Source organism: Marmota flaviventris, chromosome 3 (assembly GCF_047511675.1).
Source record: "Marmota flaviventris isolate mMarFla1 chromosome 3, mMarFla1.hap1, whole genome shotgun sequence".
Taxonomy (NCBI): domain Eukaryota; kingdom Metazoa; phylum Chordata; class Mammalia; order Rodentia; family Sciuridae; genus Marmota; species Marmota flaviventris.
Window position 1 is genome coordinate 22,018,138 of NC_092500.1, and position 26,887 is coordinate 22,045,024.

The 26,887-nt window shown below is 38.4% G+C and overlaps 1 protein-coding gene across 15 annotated transcripts in view; it reads left to right on the top strand.

Moving 5' to 3' along the window:
* The window catches only part of Anks1b (ankyrin repeat and sterile alpha motif domain containing 1B), a 1,114,759-nt gene that overhangs the window by 1,060,759 nt on the left and 27,113 nt on the right, over window positions 1-26,887 (top strand). For 6 of the 15 annotated variants that reach the window (XM_027947839.2, XM_027947907.2, XM_027947965.2 and 3 more), the window contains 3 exons: window positions 8,219-8,347; window positions 10,989-11,060; window positions 26,787-26,798. In XM_027947839.2, coding sequence (XP_027803640.1) covers window positions 8,219-8,347; window positions 10,989-11,060; window positions 26,787-26,798 — 213 coding nt within the window. Of the gene's footprint in view, window positions 1-1,517; window positions 1,593-8,218; window positions 8,348-10,988; window positions 11,061-26,786; window positions 26,799-26,887 lie in introns of all 15 variants that reach the window. The other 9 variants (XM_027947591.2, XM_027948031.3, XM_027948338.2 and 6 more) reach the window with 2 other exon arrangements.

Consider the following 26,887-nt stretch of genomic DNA (forward strand, 5'->3'; position numbering starts at 1 on the left):
AGGGAACTAATGTTTGAAAGTTAGGAAGGGGCTGAGGTCGTGGCTTTGTGGTAGAGTGCTTGCCTAGCATGTGTGGAGTACTGGGTTTGATCCTCAGCACCACATAAAAATAAATAAATAAAGATATTGTGTCCATCTACAACTAAAAAATTAATTAAAAAATAAAGTTAGGAAGAAGAAAATCACCCATGGGGTGGGGATGGCCTGAAGTTTAGAGGGAGAACCAAGAAGAGCAGAGCAGGTTTGTGTGGGAGGTGGTAGGAAGTGCCCTTTGGTCAGACCACAGGAAATCTAACAGTGCAATTTACCTGACAGTGTGTCCACAGCAAGCCATCCAGATGAAAGAGGCTGCAGAGCAAAAGTACAGGTGTGGGTAGAGGTGCTATTGTAACTGGAGAGAGATGTTGAACCTACTTTCCTGGGAGGATAGAAGAGGAGAGACATGAACAAGGATAAGCTAAGCTTTTTTTCCCATAGTTTGCTAATAATACCATTCTTCACTAGGTTTATAAGCCATATTGGGGTATGTACTTATCTTCCTACTGCAATGATTTCTGTCTGGCCTGCGTGTGAATTCTGGGGATGCTCACAATGTTTCCTGAATGAGTCTAGGCCATTTTCTCTGATTTTCTGCCATTTTCTGTGATTCAGTTCACAGTGCCTTTTAGAACAATGCCATTCAGGTAGAGAACTCTGGGAAGATCAGGCCGAGAGCTGGTCAGGTTATTTGGTGGTTTCTGCTATAACTCCTCGGAAGGCATTGTTATTTTGATGTTTGGTTCTGAGCAAACCCTGTTGTGTTTGACCACTACTGTTGTGATGGAAAGCCCAAATTGCAGAGCTGATTCATTAGGCTCACCAATGCTGCTCTCAGAAGTTTCTGCTCCAGTAAAAGTAAAGGAGCTTCCCTGGCTCTAGTACCTCCCCAGTCCAGACTTTCCTGCCACCCCCACCACCACTCCAGCTGCTACATGGCAGACTGACACTTGGTTAGCTGCCATTTTGTCCCTCTAGGTTTATCAAGAGAGTAATAATTAAATCAGAAAAGTCAGTTTGTTGCATTGCTTGTTGTTGTCATTGAAAGTAAGAAAATAAAAATGTTTTAAAGATTATTTCTGCCATCTTTGTTAAACTTAATGAAAATATTTATCCTCTGAAACATAGCAACATAAAGAGGGATGTTGCCCTTCTTTGGGGCAATTATAAAACATGCTTTGTTTTTTCTAAGATATGATTTCGTTTGTAATTTCCCTTAATATAACACTAATGCACATGTGGCCTTTTTTCTCTCCCAGCCCAACACAAGATTTCTTTAAGAGAAAAGAATAAATTGGAAGTCAATTATTAAGCCTTGGGTATCCTAAAATGTTCTTTGAGGGTTTTGTTGGGGTTTTTTGTTTTTTGAGAAATGTAGTTCTGGAATTTCATTATTTTCCTTCTTCCCTTCCTGGATGCTACTTTGGTAGCTGTCATGTTTTAAATATTGACAAGATGAGATAGTTTTCTGTTTATATCAGCAGTCGTCTGTCTGTGAGATATGGACGAATCAGAACGCTGGATTTCCTTTCTCAGCGATCCATCAGGTCCATAATGTAAGGTTACACATGGTTATTTTCTCTTCCTGAACTTGCGCTATGTAATATGTTGCCGTGTTGTCAACAGCTGGAGGTACTGTGTCCTGGCAATGCGGAAAATTTGTAATGTCTAGTGACTCCTGAGATTCTTTGTCTATTATACATTAACTGTGCCTTGTGACTAGTTGGTGTGCAAACATTGTCCTGAAATGAGAAACATACTTGGTTTTAAAGTCTATGGTTAAAATCTGTCCCATGTGAGTTTTGGCTTTCATTCCAGGCGTCTGTGTTAACTTACAGGAAAAAGGAAAAGGGTAAATTGATATATATATATACACATGTATATATCAGTGTTATTCCTTCCATTTTGCACTTCCCCATGTCCATGGGTTATTCAGCCATTTGTGTCCAGTGATTCTCAAGGATTCATGTGCTTTACTTGTGAGAAATTCTTGAGTATGATTTGCATGATATTCTGTATACATTTTATGCAAATGTGGGAGGAGAGCCCAGGAGGGGCACTGTTACAGCTACAAGGTGGTTCTCAGCCGTTTTCCATTTATAGAACAGAACTGGTCTTTAGAACATGTGTGAAATTGTGACCCAATTTACTCTGAGTTGCTTAATATTCAAATATTCACATTTTGCCTTTGCATATTAGAAATTTTCCTTTTCTTTTGGAAAGTAAACATTTTAATGTAATTTTTTTAAGTTTTGTATTTTAAAACACAACCCTGTTTTTACATTCTGTACAATTCTTCCCATTGGATGACCTGCTATCTGAGAGATTGAGACATTTGGTTGAGAATCACTGAGCAGAATTCTTGGGGTGGCATGCGAAGAGCCTTTATTAGGGTGCCCTGTCAGGCACATCTATCCTCCTGTGCATGGGACTTTTGAGGACTGATATTGCCTGGTACTGGTGCTTCCATGACCCAGCAGTTCATGAACTCGTAAATGCTAACTAAAGCCTTTATGTGTTCAGAAGTGGCCATCTCTGCTCTTCATCAAAATATTAAATTCAGTATAACCAATTGCATTTGGTTATAATGAAAGAAGCAGTCTTTATTCTTTAAGACATTTTAAAAGTATTACTACAGCATCTGCTTTTGTATATCTGTAAATGTTTATAGGAGAACTTCTCTGATACTCCATCCAAATATATGTATAAATTTATAGACATAGAATTACATGTGGTATTCTTCAAAGCCTTAGAGAATACAGAAAGTAAATGTAATCGCATATATCATATGTATGGTTGGGCGGCCCATCTCTGAAATTTGTCAGAATTATTGAAAGTAAAACCTTCAAGCAACAATTATCATTTAAAATCATTTTAGTTTTTCACAAAGTGTTCTCGAAAAATAGAGAATGATGTTTGTTAATATTCAGTTCTAAATTTACTAGCAGGTAGGTGTGAAGAGTTCCTAGTAGAAAAGATTTTAAAGCTTCTATTAAAAAAATCAATTAAATCTTAATTTTAAAAAGTTTTGAAAAGAATGATACAAGGCTTGAAAAATACCATACCTTTCTTTTAATGTTAGAGACTCAGTCATAATCATGACTTTTAATTATTCACTGACATCCTTAGGAAATCTTTTTCTGAAAAAGAAAATGAGAATATAGAGATTGTTTCCCCTTTGTATTCTCAGTGCACACAGAATATATATGCTCCCTTCTGGGGAGAGGGCTACAGCATATGATCTGTTTTAGAATTTGCCTTAACTGTGTGATGTACATGAACTAAAAACTTGCAGCTGTTTATTATTTTTTAAAATAATTCAAAGTTTAAAAGCTGCCTTTTATAATCTGCCATTCAATAAAAATCTATCTGCAGACTTGTTTTAAAAGCATTTATTTATTTGTTTGTTTATTTATTTATTTTTGGACAGAATGCCTTTATTTTACTTGTTTATTTAAGGATCAAACCCAATGCCTCACAGATTCTAGGCAAGCTCTGTGCCACTGAGCTATAGCCCCAGCCCTATCTGTAGGCTTTTACGAATTTTTATGTGTTATATCTAAATTTGTTTAGTGGCTTTACATTTTTTCAGCTGGTGGTATAAAAGAATATTTAATTTAATTATGTTAGATGTGGCCCAATTATATAGTCTTCCAAACTCAGCCAGACTATGAATTTATGGTTAGCAATTGGCAAATACCTGTTAGACAGAATCAGTTCTCCATTTAAAACTCCTAATCTCAAATTATGTTTTCCCTTAATGTTAGAGGGTTAATTTTTATTTGAGTTTGAAGAGGTAGTTAATGATGGACATTTCCTTCTGTGTAATTGGTGTCCTTTTGTGTATTTACAAAAAACTGAAAAATCTTTAAAGCATACATATAAAAAAAATAATAAGTACCAAGTGAATGAGGTGTTAAACCATGACCAAATTCTTGGAATACCATGAGCATTTACCTATGTTAACCTAAAGGAAAGATTTTTCGCTATTTTAAGCTCTAAAGAAATAGCCTGAAGATATCTATTAAAAGTTCCTTGAATCGTTTTCATTTCTCTTCTGTAATTACTTAGGCCCTCTAAAGATCTTTGTGTCAGTAAAAAATTTAAATATTACAGAATCCTACCCCAAACTTTTCTTATTTCATTTTGTTTTTCTAATTAAATATTATTTCATGGTTTCCCAGGTTTAGATCTACTTCTCATTAAAGATGAATTTTGACTAAAGTCATTATTTCAGGCAAAAGACTTTGTACGTCTGTTTGATTTTTATTTAATTTTTAATAAGCATTTCTTAAAGCAGAAAATTATTAAGAGTTAATTTAAAATATTTGCTTGAGGAAATGTAGGTATCATATAGACATGAATGCACTCCTCATCAAGAGCTAACACGGGGCCTCACAGTTCAAAATTATTTTATGTATGAGGTAAAAATCCTTATTTATTTTTCAATTTCTTCTGCCATTCCATATAGTAACTACTCCACCCAGCTCCTCCATTGCTCATTCCTGCCGTAATTCCACCTCCAGGAGGGTTGAGGCCTAAGCACACCTGGTCTCTGAACTCTTTTGTCTTTCCTGGCAGCCAACCAGGTAAAGCTGAATTCCAGCCAAGGGCCAAGGTCATTCCTGTCCTTTACAAGAGTGTGATGTTAAGTCCAGTTGTTGGAGTCCCTCCATTGCCATTAGGTTAATTCCAAAGAGAAAAACCAACATCTGTATGTTAAATCTTCTAAATATTCTTAGATCTAAGATTTCTTTTTAAATAGAAAATGACGGATTCCCAGGAAGAAAAAATTATTTTCTTATAAATTCAATCCTAAGAACACTTTCCCCCTGAAAATGAATTCCTGGAAATAGCACTAAGGATGACAAAATTTGGTGTCTATATCCAGGAAAGTCCATTCAGTCCCTGTAGGAAATTTTAAAATATTTGGACTGGAGCAATATTTCAAGACCAAAGAGAAAATAAGTCAAGGATTATGTTTCCCCCTCCCTTAATTATCTCCCCTGATAGCATCTAGAGGACAGCCTATCAGATCACTCTGGATTCAAAGCAGGTGATTTGTGATTTTTGGACAAAGTGGGGTGAGGAGAGCAGACGATGGCGCTGTCCAAACAGCTAAAGGAATGCGCCACTCATTTCTTCAAGTGGGTTTCAAATGAAAGATCTCAGTTTCCAAACAGAGGGTGAATGTGCTGGGGCTTTTTAGACCCAAAATGGCTGCTACAACTTCTGTGGATGATGTAAATATTTGGATCAGCATTTGGCTGTAGTTCTGCTTCGAGTGTATGGAACTCACATTAAAATTTAATTATGAAAGTGCGTGAGTTAATTGAACAATTAGAGAATGAGTTTGCATATGATTTGCATGCTTAACGTACTAACCTGCGAAATGTCCCCATATCCCTAGCTTCACTGCACCCACTCCCACCCCAAACCCTATTCCCACCCGTTTCCCTGCAACTCTTGGTACGCGCAGCTCCTGCCTTGTCTGTTCAGGCTTTTTGGAAACCTGCCTGTTGAGCTCGGCCAAGGTGAACCTCAGCTAAACTGAAATAGGGCTAATGTGAAGGAAGACCTATTGCTTGGTTTGAGTTGTCACATCAGCAGACCCTGATTCAAAGTATCTTTTAATGTCATCCAGATCCTCCTTTCGTATCATCTCACAGAGTTGCGTGCAAACTGTTGTTCTGTTAATAGTGTCGCCTGTGACTTAAATGTACGATACCTGTTTGCTATGTTGTTGTTGCTTTATTGGGGGGAGGGGCTAATGGGGAGATTAGAAGATGATTTGCTAGATTTGAGGAGAACTGTTATTTAAGAACTCTGTTTCCAGAGTTGCAAGCTATTTTAATTTAAAGCTTATTACACTCAGCTTCAAAATAATAATGAAAACTACATACCCTCCATTTCTAAGTTTATATGAGTTTTTAAAGAACAAATTAAAGTCAGTTGAAATGAAGAGTGGAGAGTTAATAAGGATCCAGACATTTGTAAGAGGAAAGGAATAAATCAAAATGGAAAGCCAGGGGAAAAAAAAACTTAAAACTGAAATTAATTGCAGCCACTTATTGCTTTTAATAATTAAAAGTTTAACCATAAAGAGAAAATTTTAAGAATGACTCAGGGATAGGTCATAAAGCACACAGAAATGTTCAAGCTAAAATTATAGGTTAATTCTTTAAAATATCAACAGACAGAGAATAGAAAGATTAAGCGGTACACAGGTAACTTAGGGACTAGACCAAACAGACATGGAAAGTAACTCAGAGCAAAGAGCGAAGAGCTGGAGGGGTTCGCCCTGGTCACATGCACCATTGAGGAGCCAAGGAGATAGCACCAGGCTGATGTGACTCTTCCTCTGACTGGAACTGATCCATCTCCAGCACAAACACTCAGGCTCTCTACTTCTCTGAATGAGCTATGCATTCCTGAAGGACTCTAGAGTTCTTCTTCTCCGTTTTCAAAGCCACTTAGTAATTTCCAGAAAATTAATTTCCAGAAAGCAAAGCTTTTGCTTTACACTTCCTACCTTTGTTGGCTATCTCATATTCCTGCCAGTGTAAGTCCAAATTGCACAGAGAAAATTGGAACCTAGCCCTCTTCCCCACAACACACACCCAAGATGAGTCATTCCTCGAGGCCTGTGGTTCTTTGACGGTGCTAGATCCTTTCAAAGAATTGAATGAAGACTATGGACTTCCTTTCTCTCCCAAAACATTTATTCAGATTTTGTATTCTTATCCCAGACTCCTTAAAAATTCTCCTTAAGAAATCCCACAGAGCTGGGCACAGTGATATATGTGTATAATACCAAAGATTGAAGAGGCTGAGGCAGGAGGATAGAAGTTGAAGACCAGCCTCAGCAACTTAGTGAGATACTTAGCAACTTAGAACCTGCCTCAAAATAAAAGCTTAATAAGGGGTTAGGGATGTAGTAGCGCCCTCCCCAGTACCAAAAAAGAAAAAAAAAATCCCACAGTGTGTCGACTCATTTGCTAATACTTCTGTGGAACTTGGTCTCTAACCAAGGTTCTGTTTGGTTTTGGAGCTCATGAGACCTTTTTATGCTCTCCTAACAGCTGAAAAAAGTGATCTCTGATGATTCTATAAGGTCAGCCAAATTCAGGTTAGAAGAGAATGGCTTTGAAAACCTGCCTATATTTAATTTCAGTTATGTCCCTTTGAGAACAAAGCATTGAATTTTGAAGCATCAGAATCTTTGCCAGGGAAAAGAGTAAGAAATACTCCATGTGTGACATGTAAATCAGATTGGAGCCCAGAGAAGACCAGCCAACACAGGCCTTTGATTTGATGAATGCTCACACTAAACTTCATAGACGTAAAACAGATTGAGGCTGACCTTCTGGAAAGTGTTCACTGAAACAAGAGAATGTTCTGTTTTAGGTCCGTCCTCCTGGGCCTTTGTCACGTGATTCACCATCCTATGTGAAAGTGCTTATGCTTGTGAATCACTTTCTCAAGCACACACTTGTGAGCAAACTTGGCATTCAGGTGTTTAGTCTGCACTGGTGTGGAGGGTTCCTGAGGAATGTAGCTCAGCGTAAGGCCAAGCCATCGCAGCAGCACTCTATCAAAACAACTGAATTCCAATAAGAAAAACTAATCACCATTAGTAAATTTTTCTTTTAATATTTTGTTTAGTATCATACTTATAGTATCATTTCTCTAGAGATATAAAATTATTCAAAGTGGATAGTACATGTCATATTTGGGAACTGACATTTATGGAACTGTGTATTCTAACATGAAAACAATTCAAACTAAAAATTTCATTCAAGTTTAAAAATGGAAAATTCTTTCAAAGATGGTATGTTTTTTTCTATTATATAAGAAAATTATGACTTTATAAATCATTTATTAATATATCATTATGATTTTAATATTCATTAATATCTTCAAGTTATAAAATACTTAGCTTAGGGTATCTTTCTGAAGACAGAATAATCCAACTTCTTCAACCTCAAGATGAACTCAACTTTGGGAAATATGCTAATACGTATAAAAGCATCATAACCAATAAAAGTATTTACATATGCACAACACACTCAGATGTTTTTCCACATTTCCAACACGTGCATGTAAGGTGAACTCAGGCTAGCTAGAGGGAATGAACTTTGCTTACTGCTCATATTGCGTCTAGAATAAATGTCATTTTCAGACAGGAGACTGGGGAGAGCCTTCTATCACCTTGAGACCTCCAAATGAAGCCACAGCCTCCACTCCAGTACAGTACTGGCAGCATCACCCAGAAAAGCTCATCTTCCAATCGTGTGACTACAAAGCTTTTGTAAGTTACCCTGAGTTCAATATTTGGATACAACTGGGGATAAAGGGTATATTTTGGTTTCTTTACTGAACCAAAATGTCCATCACTGAAATTCCTAAATGAATTTCCCTTTCTCTTTATATATATATATTTTTTTTTTCTTTTTTATACCTTTATTTTTTAAGTGATGCTGAGGATCAAACCCAGGGCCTCGCATGTGCTAGACGAGCGCTCTACCACTGAGCCACAATCCCAGCGCCCCCCTTCTCTTTTTTTTAAAGTAGCATTCTACACATGAAGTCCAAATAACTAGACTTTATAATGCTCTAAATATTGTACACTTAAGCTCTGTTCTGCCTTCTTCTTATAGTGTTGTATATTTCAAAAGAAATGAGATCACAGGGCACAGTGACATATGCCTGTAATCCCAGTAGCTGGGGAGGCTGAGGTAGGAGGATCACAAGTTCAAAACCCAGCCTCAGCAACTTAGCAAGGCCCTAAGCAACTTAGCAAAACCCTATCTCAAAATTTTAAAAGGGCTGGGGATGTGACTGAGTGGTTAACTGCCCCTGGGTTCAATCTCCTATATCAACCACCACTACAACAACAACAAAAATAGAAAGATATGAGATCAAGCTTAATTTAAAAGGAAGTGAGGAGGAGCTGGGGGTGTCAGTGAAAGAGCACTTGCATAGCATGTGCAAAGCCCTGGGTTCCATCTCCAACAGCCAAAATAAATAAATAGGGAAAATAGAATGGAAATGGGCATGAATGTAGAACATCTGTCTATCTTCACTCACTCACCAGTGATCCCAGAGCATTGGATCCACCACTGTGTATAAAAATCAGATTCCTTTCATCATCAGCAGTAGGATTATATTACTGATTTGAGGATTGTTGTTGTTGGTTTTCCTTTTCTTTTTTTGCAGCAAAGGGAATAGTTATGCTTAGCTGAGAATTGTAATACAAATAGGTGAATGTTCAAGATACTGCAGGCTTTGGGGCAGGTGGTGGTTGTCATGACTACAGTAGGAAAAAAATGGCTGAATCCTCGCAGCGCATTGAAACCTCCTCTCCTTGAAAGAAACGTTTCAATTAGGGAAAAACTTTCCTGATAACTGAAAAGATTAGAATTTCACCAAGATCATTTTCCTTAATTTGATTAAGATGTGGGCATCCTAGTTATCTCCTTGCAGTTAGGGCCCTTTTTCCTTGGGCTGTTTTTTTTTTTTTTTTCTTACCTGCAGCTTTGGATTTCTTTCAACAGTAATAGCCCCCAAACTGTAGGGTTAACATGGTTTCCTGCAAAGCTCAGACCCCAAATCCCTAAGCTTTCTGCACAAACCTCTCTTCAAGGTCTTGACCAGGCCCTTGCTACTCTGTGTCAGGTCCACGACATCAATTCCCATACCTGTTTTTGCACTGTATCTCCAGTTAAGTCGGGAAGTGTCCTTCAAATCTAAAATAATTTAAAATAATTATAATATTCACATTAATAATTAAAATATTCACATTTTTTTAATGTGCTGAGCTCTTTAAAAGGGGGGAGAATTTAGGAGGGAAAAATGACAAAAGGAAAGAACCCTGTTGATGTTTCAAAAGGTTGATGAGGAGTCAATGGTAAAAAGGCAGTCTAGACATTTTGCTCAAAACTATTTGTCCCTGGCTAGAAACATGAGTTAGTGGTGCTGGGTACCAACGTGGTATTGGATCCCATCACCTTACAGTGAAGTGGCTGGTAATTCCTGTGAGGAGACAGTCTCAGCATTCCCCACCTCCATACAGCCCTCCAGGAGTCACTTTGCACCAGGACTCAGCCCATTCTGCTGTGGAACTGAAAATGGAGTTCTTCCTCCCCAGCCCCTGCCATCCAGGTCTCAGATGGACCAACCACAAGGCACACAGCTGTGAATGAAAAGGTCCCCAAACTGCAGCTCTGCCTAAGAACAACCTAACGTTAATTACCTATGCCGCCCAATAAGCCCCAACGGGGGCCATGTTGCTCAGCTTCTCAGCTGTCTTATACAACCCTGTAATTACACGGAGTAGTGTGAGTTATTTTTGCAGATATTGCTGCCTCAAAAAAAAGGGGGAGGGGGAAGCATTTTTAGATGTTCCCATTTTGCAGTTAAATATGATCTGAGAGATGGCATCTTTAGAAAATGATGCAGTTTCATTATAAAGAGCAATTTACGGCCCTCAGAATGTATGGTTAATTCTGTGACATTCTCTCTTTGAATGCATTTTTTTTAATTAATGTACATTTATTTATTTATGACAGTGGAATGCATTACAATTCTTATTACACATATAGAGCACAATTTTTCATATCTCTGTATATTCACACCAATTCGTGTCTTCATACATGTACTTTGGATAATAATGATCATCACATTCAACCATCATTATTAACTCCATGCTCCCTCCCTCCCCTCCCACCCTTCTGCCCTATCTAGAGTTCATCTATTCCTCCCATGCCCCCCCTCCCTACCCCACTATGGATCAGCCTTCTTATAAAGTTATCAACAATTTATAACCAGGAAGCCTAGCCAGTAGCACTTCCACAATTTGTTTTTTAATTGTTACTCATATTTAAACTCTCCTTTTCATAAAAGTACTCTTTTTTTTTTTTTTTTTTTTTTTTTTTTTTTTTGTATTTTAGTATTTAGGTTCTATGCTGATAAAAGAGCTCAGGGGGACAGAATCAACCCAAGATGCTTGTGCAAAAATGCGGGTAAGTTTGCCAAACTTTTATTTCTAGTAGCTGAAATACTAAATACTGGGTATGGATACAAATTGCCACCTTTCAGAATTACTGTTTTCTTCATCTGATGGTCTGCTGAATCACATCAGTATTACATAAAAAAAAAAGGTGTTTTGGCTTTGTTCATATTTATACTTAGGCTTGTAGTTTACACTTATACTTCACTGTAGTTTAAGTTAATGTCTCTTTAATATATTTATATCATATTACATTTGCTCTTAATTATTTTTAATGAATTTAAGTTAACTATATATTCATGGATCACTCTCCAGATTAGGAGAAAATTGATCTTTAGTTTATTTCAAGAAAATATTCTAAGCACCCACTTGATATTCAGAGAATAATTCCAGAAAAGGCCACCAATTTAACTAAAAAGTATCAAAAGCAGAAGTATTAGGAATATACTATAGAAAGCTAAATTTTTTAAAATACTTTTAGTTGTCAATGGACATTTATTTTATTTTTTTATATGCAATGCTGAGACTCGAACCCAGTGCCTCACACATGCTAGGCAAGCGCTCTACCACTGAGCCACATCCCCAGCCCCAAAGCTAATATTCATTTTGTGTCTTCTTAATTATTAATTTTTAATAGAAGAAAAATATTCAACTCTTAAGTGGAATGAACCGTTTGATGGCAGTAAATGTTTGCAGAAGTAGCAATTCCAAATGCCTGTGATGGGTAGCTAGTAGGTTTTTAGAAATCTATTTTAACCAAAGCTGATCTCACCATGCTACCACGGAGCTTTTCCTGTCGTGTGTCCCTTATTCTAGCTTCTTCCGAACAGGTGCATAGAGGATGGTGATATCTGACAGTAGGAATTAAGAATGCTGGACTTATTCAATATAACAACTAACTAAAGTCAAATTTAATATCATTTGAGTAAATTTAGCTTGTATTTGTGGCCAGTATACCTTGTCATTAGTTTTATTTGAACAGCTTTTAGTGGGAAATATTTTAAAACCATATAACTGAGCTAAAACAATTATGAAGGTCAATTTGGAATAACCACTGTTCATAGAAAGCTAACTATATGTGAATCTTCATGAAATTGAGACCTCAGTCTGAAGTTACCAATTTAAAATTTTGATCAGTTCAACAGCAAAAAGGCTGAAATGGTTGCCCACATGTTTGGTAGCATACCAGTGAATTTTTATCCTAGGTACTGTGTTTAATGAAACTCAAGTTCTGTTGATGGTTTCTTGCCATGTGAGTCACTTTTATTCACAAAAACAGAGTGATAGCAGCCAATATCTACTGAGTAATCACACTGTGACTCAGTGTAATTATTATCCCCATTTACAGATGAAGAAACTGAGACTCAGAGAGGTTAAATGACTCTCTCAAGATCACACAGTGACTAACTTGCCAACCTGGGACTGAAATTCAGAACTGTCTAACTCCAGAGCTCAAGCCTCCCCCAATCCTCCTGAGCCTCTGCTTTCTTACTTAGAAAATGACATTAGATTGGACATCCTTTAAGGTTTTTCCTGGTTTTATAATTCTGGGAATCTTGTGTTCTAAGTATACACTCATCTGACCGAAATTGTGTCACCACTGGACAATGAGAAAATGGGAGAAATTTTCAGTGATCAAACCTCATAATGATTTCTGAGATATTCATGAATATGTCTGGGAAATCAATTTGGCCTCTCTGATTTAGTACTATTAACCAAATTACCTGGGTCCAGATACTTCAGTGTTCTAATCAGCATAATATTGCATTGTGCTTGTAGCATCATTTAAAATATGCCAGATCTGTGATTTGAGTTTCAGTCAATTTCTTGAAATTGAGTGGATTTGAAATTACATCCTGATAGCAATAGCAAAGCCATTTTAATAGTCTCAGTAGAGAATAATTTAGTTAAATACTTGTCTATTGCTTAAAATGAAATTCAGAAAAAGCTATTTATTTAGAAGCCATTCTTCTATTCTTTGGGGCATTTTTCTGGTTTGCTGCCCTTGGTGTTTATTTTAGATTGTTTACATGAAAATAGAAACTTTATTGCTTCCTGGAATATCATAAACCCTCTTTTTCCATTTTGATTAAATACATCAGTCCTTGATACAGCAGCTAACGTTGCATTCGCTGCATTCACTGGAGCCCTTCAAAACCAGGCGCAGATTTGATCTGTTTTCTGGGACTGTTGTGTTGTGACTTAGAACTTGGCCAACTACAAATGGTGTGAATCTCAACTTGCAGCTAGTTTTCAGTGTGAACCCAATGTTGCAGTTTTCTCTGCTTCCAGTATGGTAGAATTTCAGCTTAAAATCCCAGTATAGTCAAGTCCTGCTGTGGGAAAGACATTAGGACAGTTGGTATTAGGCAGTAATACTAGTAGTCCAAACTATTTTTGTATTTAAATTATCTGGCTTTTTTTTTTAATTTGAAAAAGTAATAAGTTTTCAGTTCAACAGTATGCCATTTAGCCGAAATTAAAATTCCCTTCCATTTAAAAAGTAAATCAGTGTGGTCCCTGAATTTTGAGAGATGTTTTCTTTTTTTTTAATATTTATTTTTTAGTTGTAGGTAGACACATATCTTTATTTCATTTTTATGTGGTGCTAAGGTTTGAACCTAGGGTCTCACATGTGCTAGGCAAGCATTCCACCACTGAGCTACAACCCCAGCCCGAGAGATGTTTTCTTAAATGTACTTTGTTAACAAAGATAACTAAGATTAGGCTTCTGGTTTCACTGAGTTGACAAACCCGCGGAAGAAAACAACATGTACACGATTAGTTATCACAAAGTGGTAGAAGTACAACCAAAGAAGTGTCTTCATATTGCTATCAGCCTAAGGGACCATCAGTGATAATCCTGAAAATGACATAGTCAAGATCTCCTATAATCAGTTTATTTGGGGTTTTATACCAGTTAACACTTGTGTGCCCAGCCCTGCACAAGATACTTATTATCTTATTATTTCATTATCTTATTATTTCACTTAATCCATGAAGTAGAAACTGTAACCCGGATCCAAAATGCTTGGGACCGGGAGTGTTTCAGGTTACAATTTTTTCAGATTTTGGAATATTCACATATGTAATAAGCTATGGCACCCAAGTTGAAACACAATTTGTTTGTGTTTCATATACACCTGTACACATAACCTAAGGTAATTTTATGGACCATTTTAGCACACCTGCATTTTGATTGTGACCCATCACACGAAGTCAGGTGTGGAGTTCTCCACATATGGCATCATTTTGGTGCTCAGAGAAGTTCAGATTTTGTAGCACTGCAGATTTCAGGTTCTCAGGGGTGCTCAATCTATATGGTCATTGTCCCCACTTTACATATGGGGAAACAAAGGCAAGTAAACCTCATCACCCAGCAAGCAAGCAGTAGGCTCAGGATTTGAACCCAGGCCAACTATCCCCACTGCCCACACTGTGACTCTCCAGGCCAGACCACTTCTCCAACATGCAATGGAGCTTACATTGTCCAGAGTTCTGAAGCAGCTGAAAAGATGGATCATTTATATTTCTTAAGAACTAGCTTCAGGAACCCTCAAATAGTCCATAAGATCAGGACTGGCTCAATTAGACCATATATGTATAGACATATCTAATAATCTGAGGCAAATTCCATTGTGTTAACATAAACAAAATTTCACAACAGTTCTTAACTGCATCCTTAGTATCTATAGGATGTTTTTCCTCATAACACTCACTTTAACACATTCATTTTTGCCCCAGCAAAAACCAAACACAATTTTCCCTTCTTGGAAGCATTTGGAGTGTTTGATAGTCACAATTGGTTAATTTTTAAGCTTATCTAAACCCATTCATTCATCTCTAAGGACCCTTCAGTTCTGAAATAAAGATAATTTTCACTGACTTCCTGGTGTTTTATTATACATATTATTTTCTCTAAAAATACACATAATCAACTGTGTTAGATGGAGTTTAATTCACACCATTCTACAATAAGAAACCATCTCTCTCAGTTTGCTCAGGTTAACCAGTCTTTTTTCCCCCTTCAAACTGTCTTAAGATTTTTTAAATTGAAAGGTTATATTTTTAGAGCAGTTTTAGGTATACAGAAAACTTGAGAGGAAGGCACAGAGATTCCCTGTGTCCCCTGCCTTTGCACACGCATAGCCTCCTCCAGTCACCATCCTCCACCAGAGGTGTGCATTTGTTCCAGCTGCGGGACCTACAGCCACACATCTTAACCTCCCAAGTCCACAGTTGACATCACAGTTCACTAACTTAGTGTTGTACATTCTGTGAGTTTGGACAGACTGATGGTGGCCAGTATCCACAATTATATTATTATACAGAATAGCTTACTCCCCTAAAAGTCCTCTACTTTTTAGAGCAGTTTGAGGCTTAAAGAAAAACTTAGCATAAATTAAAGGTACCCATACACTCCTTCTGTTGTTGACAACTGGCATTAGTGTGGTACATTTGTCTCAATTATGGACCAATATGGATACATGATTATTAACTAAAGTCCACAGTTTACATTGGAATTCATTCTTTGTTATATACTGTTTTGAGTTTTGACAAGTACATAATATTATGTATCCACCATTACACTTGGTTACTTCCAAGTGTGGGCAAGTACCATAGAGAAGCTGTAAATATAAGCATTTGTATGCAGGTATTTATCTTAACGTTTTCCCCACAACACTCGGATCCAAACTCTAAATAATAACATTTCTTCTGAATTGTGTCTAGTGAAAAGAATCAATAGGAATTAACATTAAGCCCTGATAACTTTTTTATTAAGTAAATTGCAATTTCTGTTTTATCTTGGAGTTTTCAATAAAATCCTGGAATTAGGTATGCTTTGATACTGAAGCATACTTTTAGATAGAGTGATTGTATGAATTATTTTGTTCCTTGGTATAGTGCAGTCTGGCTGCTTATTTCCTGTATCATGACAGCTTTAAAGACATTTTTATTTAAGATTAAAAATCTAAAAACGCATTTTAGGGATGTGTGAAGAATGGTGAAAGATATCTGTTTAATCTGAACATATTCATTTAGCACTGCCTTTTATGTTATTGGTTGGGTTTTCCAGCTAAATCCATGCTCAGTGACATTCTTCATTTCTGAAGCAATTTCCAGGGAAATCCACTCCTCAGGTCACACTGCATAGATGCCTGGCTACTCATCCCACCCCCACCCCTGCTTAAAAGCAGAGACTGTGTGCATTATATCCTCATCACAGATTTATGGTAGTCCCTTACAAGGTGGTTGTGACATTGAGTAAAGTAAGATATGTAAAGTGCCTAGCTCAGTACCATCCCCTAACATACTGGCTTCCACCTCCAGAGGTTTTAAAAATGAGTAAATTCATAGATTTAGTTCCAAAGGAACTAAATCTTCCCCAATTCTGAAGCATGAGGGTACCATTCATTACCCTGGTTCACATAGGAGAGTATCCCAAGTCTTAGGAATACTATTCTTTTATTTCCATTTTTAAAGGGCCATTGCCAGAAGAGAGAAAAAATGAACAAGGGAACTATTCATAAGATGATATATGTAATTTTGAAATTTTATATTTTGGGGAGGTTATTTGTCCCAAAAATGATTGGGAGTTGCCTCTTTTTAATAATGTGACCGTCCACTGGACTGAATTTTACAAAGCATATTGCTTTGGATTTTCAGTGGTTTGGGGTTGTTGTTTTATATGAATAACTGCCACTCTGAAGATTCCAAGATATACAGAGTTTGGTGAAATGAGGATTTGCTCTGGCCAGGCCATCCCACTCAGCATTGCCCCCTGGGCTTACACGCACCCCATCTCAGCACTGAATTTTGCCCCAGGATTTAGTTATCACTAATATACAGGACTCCATCACTTCCCTAATTAAATTAAATACACCATTCTGAAACATCTGCTACTGTGAGAGGTGGGCCATTATATTCAATTTAACACTGCAGTCTTCTTTCTCTAATCCCATAGTTGACAGTTTATTATTCACAGGTGTTTGTAGTTATGGAAATTTCTCTTTAAAAAAAAAAAGAAAAAGGGGGTTGGGGTTGTGGCCCAGTGGTAGAGCGCTTGCCTAGCATGTATGAGGCACTGGTTTTGATTCTTAGCACCACATATAAATAAGTAAAAGTCCATCAACAACTAAAAATAATAAAAAGAAAGAAAGAAAGAAATATCTGCTTTTAACCAAGATAAGGTGGGAATCTGCCTTCCTAGTGTAAGAGAGAATTTTTCAAGATTGTTTTTGAGTCGGGAATGAGCAGATCTTCTAGTGTGCTGAGGCTTGGGAACCTTCATTTCCCAGGGAAGTAGGCAGTTTCACCTCTCCTCCCACCGGGCCTCTTCCCCTGAACTTGTCTGGTTCTTTAAACTTTCAATCTGGAAGCACTTTTAAAGTATGAATTTTCAGATATATAGATTTCTGAATAGTAATCTGCCCCTCAGTTCAAGAATGAAGAAGATCTTTTTTCTATCTTTCAAAAAAAAAAAAAACAATAGAGGAAATGAGATGAAAGCTTCTTTAAAAAGTTAGAATGTAGAATTTAAATGGGAATATTACATTTAATAGTCTCTTTTCTTAGAAGAGACTCAAACTAAAATCACGACTAGTTTTCCTGCCTTTACACAATTCCTTCTGTGAGTAATTGTTATTTTCAGAAATAACTTAAGGAATCACTTCTTAGGAACTAGGCTGGGAGAAAAAAAAAAAAACATGAAAACAATTGTTTTTAAAGTCTCTGTTGCTCTAGTTTCAAGGAAGAATCAAATATGTTTAATTTATCTTTCACTCTCTTCCAAATACTGCACAAGCCATTGAACACAGGTCTAAGCCCATAAATGTTGTGTGTGCGTGTGTGTTACAGTAGTGATACCTGGGCTGTGGGTGTGGCTCAGTGGTTGAGCATTTGACTAACACCCATGAGCACTGCCAAAGTGATACAGCAGCACACACAACCAGTCATACTTCTAACTCCCTAGAGCTGATCTTTGCTCTCACAGACCTTTTCCTTATGAGTGTTTTCACAAGGAAAAGTAGAAGGCTAACCAGTGCCACCCATCTTATCCCACCCATATTGTTCTCACACTTGTTTCTCTTTTTATTTTTGTTTGTATTGTTCACATAACTCGATCTTTCCTCCCACGTGACGCTACCGCTGCTTCTCACTGACAGATGATGCCCTTATGGGCATCTTGTGTCCTGAATCTCCACTTAAGTTCTTTCTAAATATGTTGATTCGGTCCATCTTCATTGACCCAAGTATTTTGTTCTGATGAATGCTCATGGTTCCAGCCACCATCTCACAGCCACTCATGGCCATCAAAACATGAAGCAGGCAGTATTCAGTGTTGGTCACAGATTTTTTTTATTTTAAGTCCAAATACGGCATTTATTTATTTATTTATTTAAAATTTATTTATTTATTTTAATTAGGTATGTATGACAGCAGAATGCATTTTGATTCATTGTACACAACTGCAGCACAACTGTACATTTTTATGGTTGTACACAATGTAGTATCACACCATATGTGCAATCATACATGTACCTAGGGTAATGATGTCCATCTCATTCCACCATATTTCCTGCCCCCATGCACCCTCCCTACCCCACCTCCCCTTTGCCCAATCAAAATTCCTCACTTTTTACCATGCCTCCCCGCTCCCCGTTATGGATCAGCATCTACTTATCAGAGAGAACATTCGGCCTTTGGTTTTTTGGGATTGGCTTATTTCTCTCACCATGATATTCTCCAACTCCACCCATTTACCTGCAAATGTCATAATTTTATTCTCTTCTATTGCTGAGTAATATTCCATTATATATATATAATGGGATATATAATATTCCATTATATATATATGGTGATATATATATATATATATATCACCTACACAAAGCTGAAGTCATACTTACCAGTGATTTAAAAACTCAAATGTGTTTTTCATACATTGACACTTTCTTTTAACTGAAATCATAAATTTTTTAAACTTTACTTCTTATTTCAAAAGGAGTACATGTTCATTATTGTCCACTTCTAAAATAGAGACCAGAAGGAAAATAAGAGCAACTGTAACTTTACTGTCCAGGAGCGGTAAACACCTCCTTATAACATTTGCTTGAGTGTGATTCTTCAGATTCATTACTTACACATTCGGGGGCATCACTTTTCCACTAAAATTTGGAAATGGTCTGTACCTGCTATTTCATAATCTATTTTTAAACACAGTATGTTTTGAAATATTTTTATTCCAGTAGTATTCATCCTCAATATTACTTGTGGTGGTTGATTCCCATAGGCCAACCCATCCTTGGACCATATATATTTAACAGTTTCCCTGGTTGGTCACTGGGTCATTACCCTTTTTCTCAAATGGTAGCCAACATTCTGGGTGCCATACCTTTTCCTGCTGGGTCAAAGGGTATATGCTTCTTGAAACTCTGGATAACTATTGCAAAATTACCTCCTGAAACAATTGCCTGTTCCTGTTACATGGACCTGTTACATACACTCCCAGAAGCAGTGCATGAACTCACGTTGGTGTTTGCAAGTCCCGTCTCTCAGCAACGTGTGCTTAATATCTTGGATATGCTCCTAGTCAAGGGAGAAGTGGGGAACTTTTATGAGAAACCATCCATCTTTGGCATGATGCCTGCTCTTATCAACATCTATTCTGGATGTAACTCTACAATCTGTTTTTATGACTTCTACTCTTTATTTTATGTGAAGAATGTTTTCTGCTTTCACAGTCCCTGAGAAACTAGGAAAGGATTAAATAATTGTTGTTAATTGCTCTCAAGACCAAGAGCTGTAGCTAAATGCTAATGAAGGATTTTTGGAAATCACTTGTCAAGTGGAGAAAGCCTATTTTGATAAACTGGCTTCTCTCTGGATTAATGTAGAACGTGGTACAACTGAGTTTACATGCATAGCAGCAGAGGACAGTTCTGACAGCGACTTTCAATCAAACTGATCAACTGCATTTTTAGAGCAGTAGTTCTTAAAGTGTGGGCCCCAGACATGCGGTGTCAGCAGCATCTGGAGACTTGTTAGAATTGCAAATTCTTAGGCCCCACCTGCAGATTCCTGAGGATGAAACTGGGGGTGGGGCCCAACAATCTGTCATTCACCAAGTCCTCTTGGATTGAAAGTTTGAGAGCTAAGGTGGGGTCTTCCGCTGGGCACTCCGCTAAGTCTGCTGTGTGGGCATGCTGATCTGGGTGGACACATCCTGTCGTTTTGTCTGTAAACCAGCTAGGAGAAGAGGAACAGAGACAGAGGACACCACTTTGGGCTATGCCAAATTTCAACCAGAATTTGTGAGTTACACAGACTGGAGATGCATTCTAAGTGGCCACTTGTCTGCTGTCTGTCCCTGTTACATGGACTTGGCTCTTGGCACCAGAGTTCTTATGACCAGAAAAACCCTTGAGAAGTCATTCAGCCTCATTTCCCAAATGAAACCCACCCCTTGATCTTTAGTGACAGAGGTGACCCCACACTATTTTTAAAGTCATCCCAAGGAAAAACGTCGCAGTGGCCTCTAATAATCATTCTGCCCTCCCAGGAAGCTCTCCTCTCCTCAAGGCTGAAAAATCCCAGGATCCTCACAGCTTTCTCCACGCCATAGGAGCCTCTTGCTAACTTTGCGCTCACACCTGAATGCTCCTCCACGCCCTCCAAGACCTCCTTTCTTGCTCTGGGCATTCCATATCATGGGCTCTGTATCCTCCAATGCAGCTAACCAAGGAGAGAAAATATTTTGGGAAAAATATTGTGCCTATACTGAATAGGTACCCTTTCTTTCTTGTCATAACCCTCTAAAGAGTATAGTAATATAGATTGTATTAGGTATTATATGTAATTCAGAGTTGATTTAAAATAACTGAGATCATGTGCTTAGATTCTATGCACACATAGGCCATTTTAAATAATAGACTTGAGCACCCAGAGATTTTGGTATTGAGGGGTGTCCTAGAACCAATCCCCCATGATACTAAAGGACAACTGTCCTTATTTCAGGACATGTTTTAAAGCTAAAATAAAAGCATCAAGGATGATTTCTGACCTGATACCAAACAACTCCTGATTTATAATTTAGATTCCAGAGAAAAGTTTGTTGAGGCTCCAGGTCTGAAAAGTTTGTTGAGGCTCCAGGTATGCAGAGGTGGTTCTTCTTCATAGCACCAGCTACATGCTCAACACTGAGATCAACTCCTTGGCTTGTTTCTTTAACAGGCATGGATTTCAACAGCCATGAGATTGAACCCTGTGAGCTGCTACATTCAGCCATTTTTTACTTGAAAATATGACTTCATAGGGTCCAACAGAAGATTGCCAGCTAGCGATTGTGGGGGAGACAGATCAAGAAAGGTGTGGGTGGTCCTCAAGGATCTCCCGGTGTCATGAGGGAAGCAGAGGCCCCAAGACCCAGGGAAGTGGACACAAGGAAGTGGCAAAGGTGGGGACACAAGAAGAAAGCCATCCTAGGATGCCCTTCCCCAGAAACTGAACCTCACACTGAGTTTCCAAGGGTAGGAGTTCATTTCAAATGGCTGCTTTGTGGTGGGCTCTTTATGCTTTATAACCCCACAACCTAGCTAGCTGCATACAAAATCCCTACAGTACTGCTGGTTTTCTGTATTTTGTAAGCATTTTAAAGTCACTGAAGGCTACCGAACGTAATTGTTTGATCTTAATTTACTTGCTGAAGCTGAATGTGATAATTAAGGTTTGTAACTAACTAAGGAAAATATTATATGGCAAAATTAATAGTTATTACTCAGCACTGAATGAATATTCAACTAGAAAGCATTCTCAGGGTAGCCATGAAAAATCTCTTCCTCAGTCTGCTTCAGAAAACTGGTTGGGGGCTTCTGACCGGGGACTACCTCACTCTTAGATTCCCCAACTCTGCTGCTGGCAGGGCACAAATGATTCTTACTGGGACCATGAGTACTGCAGACTCGCACCCAGCACAACAGCTCCCAGTTGAAGTGCTCCCTGTTGTAAACCATTCTGCTCTCATTCATGTTCTAGAAAAGCTGTGCTCTGAAGTCAGAGCACATGCATTCGTAGAAGGATATTCCCATATTGTTGATTCTGCATTCAAAAATGAGAAATCAGACTGGGCGCAGTGGTGCACACGTAACCCCAGTAACTGAGGAGGCTGAGGCAGGAGAATTGCAAATTTGAGGCCAGCTTCAGCAACTTAAGAATGTCCTAAGCAACTTAGTGAGAGCTTTCTTAAAATAAAAGAAGGGGCGGGGGGGTGTGGATGTAGCTCAGTGTTAAAGCACCCCTGGGTTTAATCTCCAGTACCAAAGAGAAGAAGAAGAAAAGAAAATGAGAAACCAGGGCTGGAGTGTAGATTTCCTGGCACGCAGGAGGCCTTGAGTCTGATCCCCATAGCAATAAAATAGAAATAATGTGAGAAACTACATTTGGCATTCCATATCATGGGCTCTGTATCCTCCAATGCAGCTAACCAAGGAGAGAAAATATTTTGGGAAAAATATTGTGCCTATACTGAATAGGTACCCTTTCTTTCTTGTCATAACCCTCTAAAGAGTATAGTAATATAGATTGTATTAGGTATTATATGTAATTCAGAGTTGATTTAAAATAACTGAGATCATGTGCTTAGATTCTATGCACACATAGGCCATTTTAAATAATAGACTTGAGCACCCAGAGATTTTGGTATTGAGGGGTGTCCTAGAACCAATCCCCCATGATACTAAAGGACAACTGTCCTTATTTCAGGACATGTTTTAAAGCTAAAATAAAAGCATCAAGGATGATTTCTGACCTGATACCAAACAACTCCTGATTTATAATTTAGATTCCAGAGAAAAAGGAAAAGAAGAAAAATCATTACTTCTTTTTCTTGGTGAATCTAAAAATCCTTCCTTTAAAAAAAAATGCTTGATTGTTCAATTACTTGTTAAGAATTTTTCAGGTGGCCACCTCCAGTTATGAAATTATGATTCAGTTCTATTCAATGATAAAAACCCAAGTACTAAATATAAGGCTGCCCTTGAATTTTATTTTAGATTCCAGAGATGTAACATCTCTATATAGCTAAATATTATTTCTTTTAGAACAATAAAAGGATATTAATCTTAACTTGGGAAATTATGAGCAAAACATAATAGATTGCCAGTATCACGCTTTTTGCAGGAGAGTAAGAAAAGATGCACGCCAGGCCTTACCCAAGAAAATTCAGCTGCTAAGGTCCTCAGAGCCCTTCATCACAGATTAGCCCTTTCCATACGGCTAGCACCAAACAGGAGGAAATTTGAAGACTCAGAAATTCCACAAAAAGCCTGGGGTAGAAAAAAAAACAACCAGAAACCAAAGCCAACCAGAAGATAAACCTTCCCCTGAGCATTTTACTGGGGAAATGAGCCTGCAGAAGAGAATTATGTTTACACAAATAAATAAGGCTTGAATTTTAAACATACACTAATGGGCGTGTGAATTGTACAGAGCATGCGGGTTGGTCCTCAAAGCCAGTGTTGCCGAAAGAGCAGGGGCTTTGTCCAGTGAAGGAGGCACTTTCAATCTGGGAAAGGAAAAATGGTGACAGCAACACTGGAGAGCAAACGGAGAAGGTGGAGCTTAGACTCGTGATGGGACTGAAGCCCTGCGCTCTTTTCCACACCTGGAACATCATCTTTAAGTGAAGTGGATGCTTATTTGGATTTTTTTTTTTTTTGCCTCCCTGAAGATTCAGTATACATTTTTTTCTTTTTACGAATATTCATCTTTCATTAAAATTAAGTACAAAAAGGCATCTGAAAGCTCCGTCAAGGTGCTCCATCAGAAAATCCGCTGAACAGAGTTGGATCGTTATCTCTTGTAGAAGTATAATTGCCTTGCTGGGGGGCACTACCATGCTGTCCTTGAGCTCTGGAGCCCGACAGCTCATCCCCTTGTCAAGGGTGCAGTGGGGAACGTAGTACAGTTTGGGCTCCAGATTGGAATGTGTAGCCACCCCCAGTGCTGTCATTCATAGAGGCCTGTGCACAGCCCTTGTCATTGACACCCCAGTTAAGAGAACAAGGATTCTTGGAACCCATAAAAGAAAAAGAAATGCCCTCCTTTATCTTCCCTTTGTTTTGTTCTCTGTTGGCCTCTGAAGCAGGAGTCTGAATCATGACAGATCACCACTGACGCACTCGGGTCTGCTGAAGGGCGTGGAGTTGTGACCCTCTGTTGTCTCATCTCTTGGCTCCCTTTCTGACATTCACTGCACAGCCCGTGTTCTCTTCTCTATCTGCTGCCCTTGTTCTCCTGAAGCTACTTTTCCATGTTGTTAAAGCCAAGGATTTAAACCCAAAACCCTCTAAACCCAAAAAAGTGTCGCAGCCCCTGTGTGTGCCAGCCTCTCACTAAGACCAGGTTTTGAGTCTTGTAAGTCCTCTGGGCATCGGGCATGGCACCTACCTCCTAACCATTCCCCTCCTTAGCTTCTCTGATATGTCTGTGGGCTTCTTCTAACTAACTCCTTTTGGATTCCTTCCTAGGCTCTTATGAATCAATCTTCCCCAGAGGTGTGGTCCTTAGCCCTGTTCCTGTTCCCTCCTTGAGCCACCTTGCCTGCTCCCATCTCCTCAGCCACCCTCTCTGTGGATGGACTTCCAGATCTGATCCTCACCTCTAATTTCCTGTGTGACATCTGCACCTGAGATCACACAGAGCATATGCAGGAGCGGTTTCCCCTTGTGTCTGTGCAAAAGCACGTTCCCCCCCCCCAGTACTCTACCTCAGTCACCAATGGCTTCTTCGCCTGTGACCACTCCCACTCACTCACTGGGGCTCCTCCAGTTCTCCACTGCTTTACTTCAGCCAGGCTTGGGCTCCTCTGGAGTTGCACAACAATGTCTTGCCTGCCTGTGTCTAGGCTCCAGCTGTTTCAACGCATCTTCCACACAACCACTACTTTTTCTGCAACACAAACTTGGTTGTGTCCCTCCCTACTTAGGTCTTCCAGTGGACTCTAAATTGACAGAGTAAATCACAACCTTCCAAACCTACTGTGTCCCCCTCATTTCCCATCAGTTTCATAAACTTACAACATTATTTCTCACGTACGTGTGTGTGTGTGTGTGTGTGTGTGTGTGTGTCTTGACTCTGCTGCTGTAACAGACATTTTTGTCCTCTTGTCACTTGGGAAATTCCTATTCGTCCTTTAAAAGTCAGCTTAATCACTCCTAGCAGGCATTCAGGGTTTGTTGAATGAATGAATGATTAAAGACTTGCTTCAGTCTCGCATGCAAAGTGAGATTCTCCCCATTCACTTCTCGGGAGGCACTCTGTTCATATCCTTGTTGTTGCATTCATCATCATTTCGTTGTAGCTATTCTTCATATCTGACCAGAACAGGAATGACCTTGAGTGGCTCCTGCGGGTGCTGCCCCTTTCACTCCTTCTCTCAAGGTGGATGTCATGCCCAGCTATCTTTCCCACTGAGCCTAGTTGCAGCTAGAATCCTTCTCAACATAGCACTCAGGCAGCTTCTTTTAGCAGAGTAGGATTTGCACCCTCTGACACCCCCTGCAATAGATAGAGCTTTTCCAGTGAGGAACACAGTGGGCTGCCCCCGAATAATCAGTGAGTTGCTAAAAAAATAACAAGTGGATTTTTTCTTAATACTAAATAATATATTGGTAATTTAATCTTAATGTTGGCTACATATTGTTTCATGCTACAGATAAATCTGTTCAGGAGAATGTATTCATGGCAAGAGATGAGTGAGGTGATTTTCTGGAATCCATTGTTCCACTTTGCAGAAAGTTCTTTACACACACATTCATTTAACCAAACTATGACCTGTGCAGCCCAGCCCTCTCTATCTACAGAATCTAGTCACTGAGTTGCCTTAAAACTAGCGTACAGCATATTATTTCTGCTAGCCTTGCCTTTGATTTGCCTTGCACATTTTTCAAAAGTGATTGGGAAAAGCATTAAAAAGATGAAAGTATGTAACCTTATATTCCATTTTCATAATATTTCTTTTTGGAAATTGCAAAAGAAGATTGGCAAGTCTAGGTAATTTGAAAACTAGTTAAAAACACTATAAGAGAGCTTCCTTTTTCCATACTGTATGAAACAGTAAATATCAAATAACAATACTCCTAATAAATTTTTGTCTTTGAAACAGGTTTGGTAACCCTCAGAAAGATATGTCAAAACAAACAGGACAATTTTGAAAGACGATATTGAAAGACCCTTTCCAAAGGTCAAGCAGAAGATACAATATAATTATCATTATCAAGTTCAATGTGTTTCATTCACTGTTCAAATAAAAGCCTTCTTTAGATCTGGTTGCATTTGAGAAATTAAAAATGGAACATTGTTTAATATAAATGAAGAAATCAAGAAAGTTTATATTTTATCCCTGATTCCCTTAATATTTACGTACAACAGCTGTTGTCAAAAGCACAAAGCAGAAGATTCTTGCGTGTCAGTCCTTGCGTGTCAGTGCAATACAGTAAACAGATGAGAAAACAAGAAAGAAAAGAAGAGACGGGCCTGCAAAAGCCTGCAGCAATTTCTAAAATAACAGTTTAACCACATCTGCATATATCTTGAAGCCTGTTCTCCTTTTGTAGCATCCTTTAATTTTTAATGAGTTTATGCTGTTGGTGAATTGTTGAAATGATTTCCTCTCTCTCACCTTTTCATGTGTTTTCTCTCCTATTCTGTTCCTACCTGTCTTATCTGGAAACTCCATCAGGCTAACTGTCAGGTAGGTTTGTCTTGATGTTTAATGTGATTATTAAGAGTATCCAAGGAGAAAAATCAAGTAAACAGTGTGTTGGTGACCAGTGATGGATG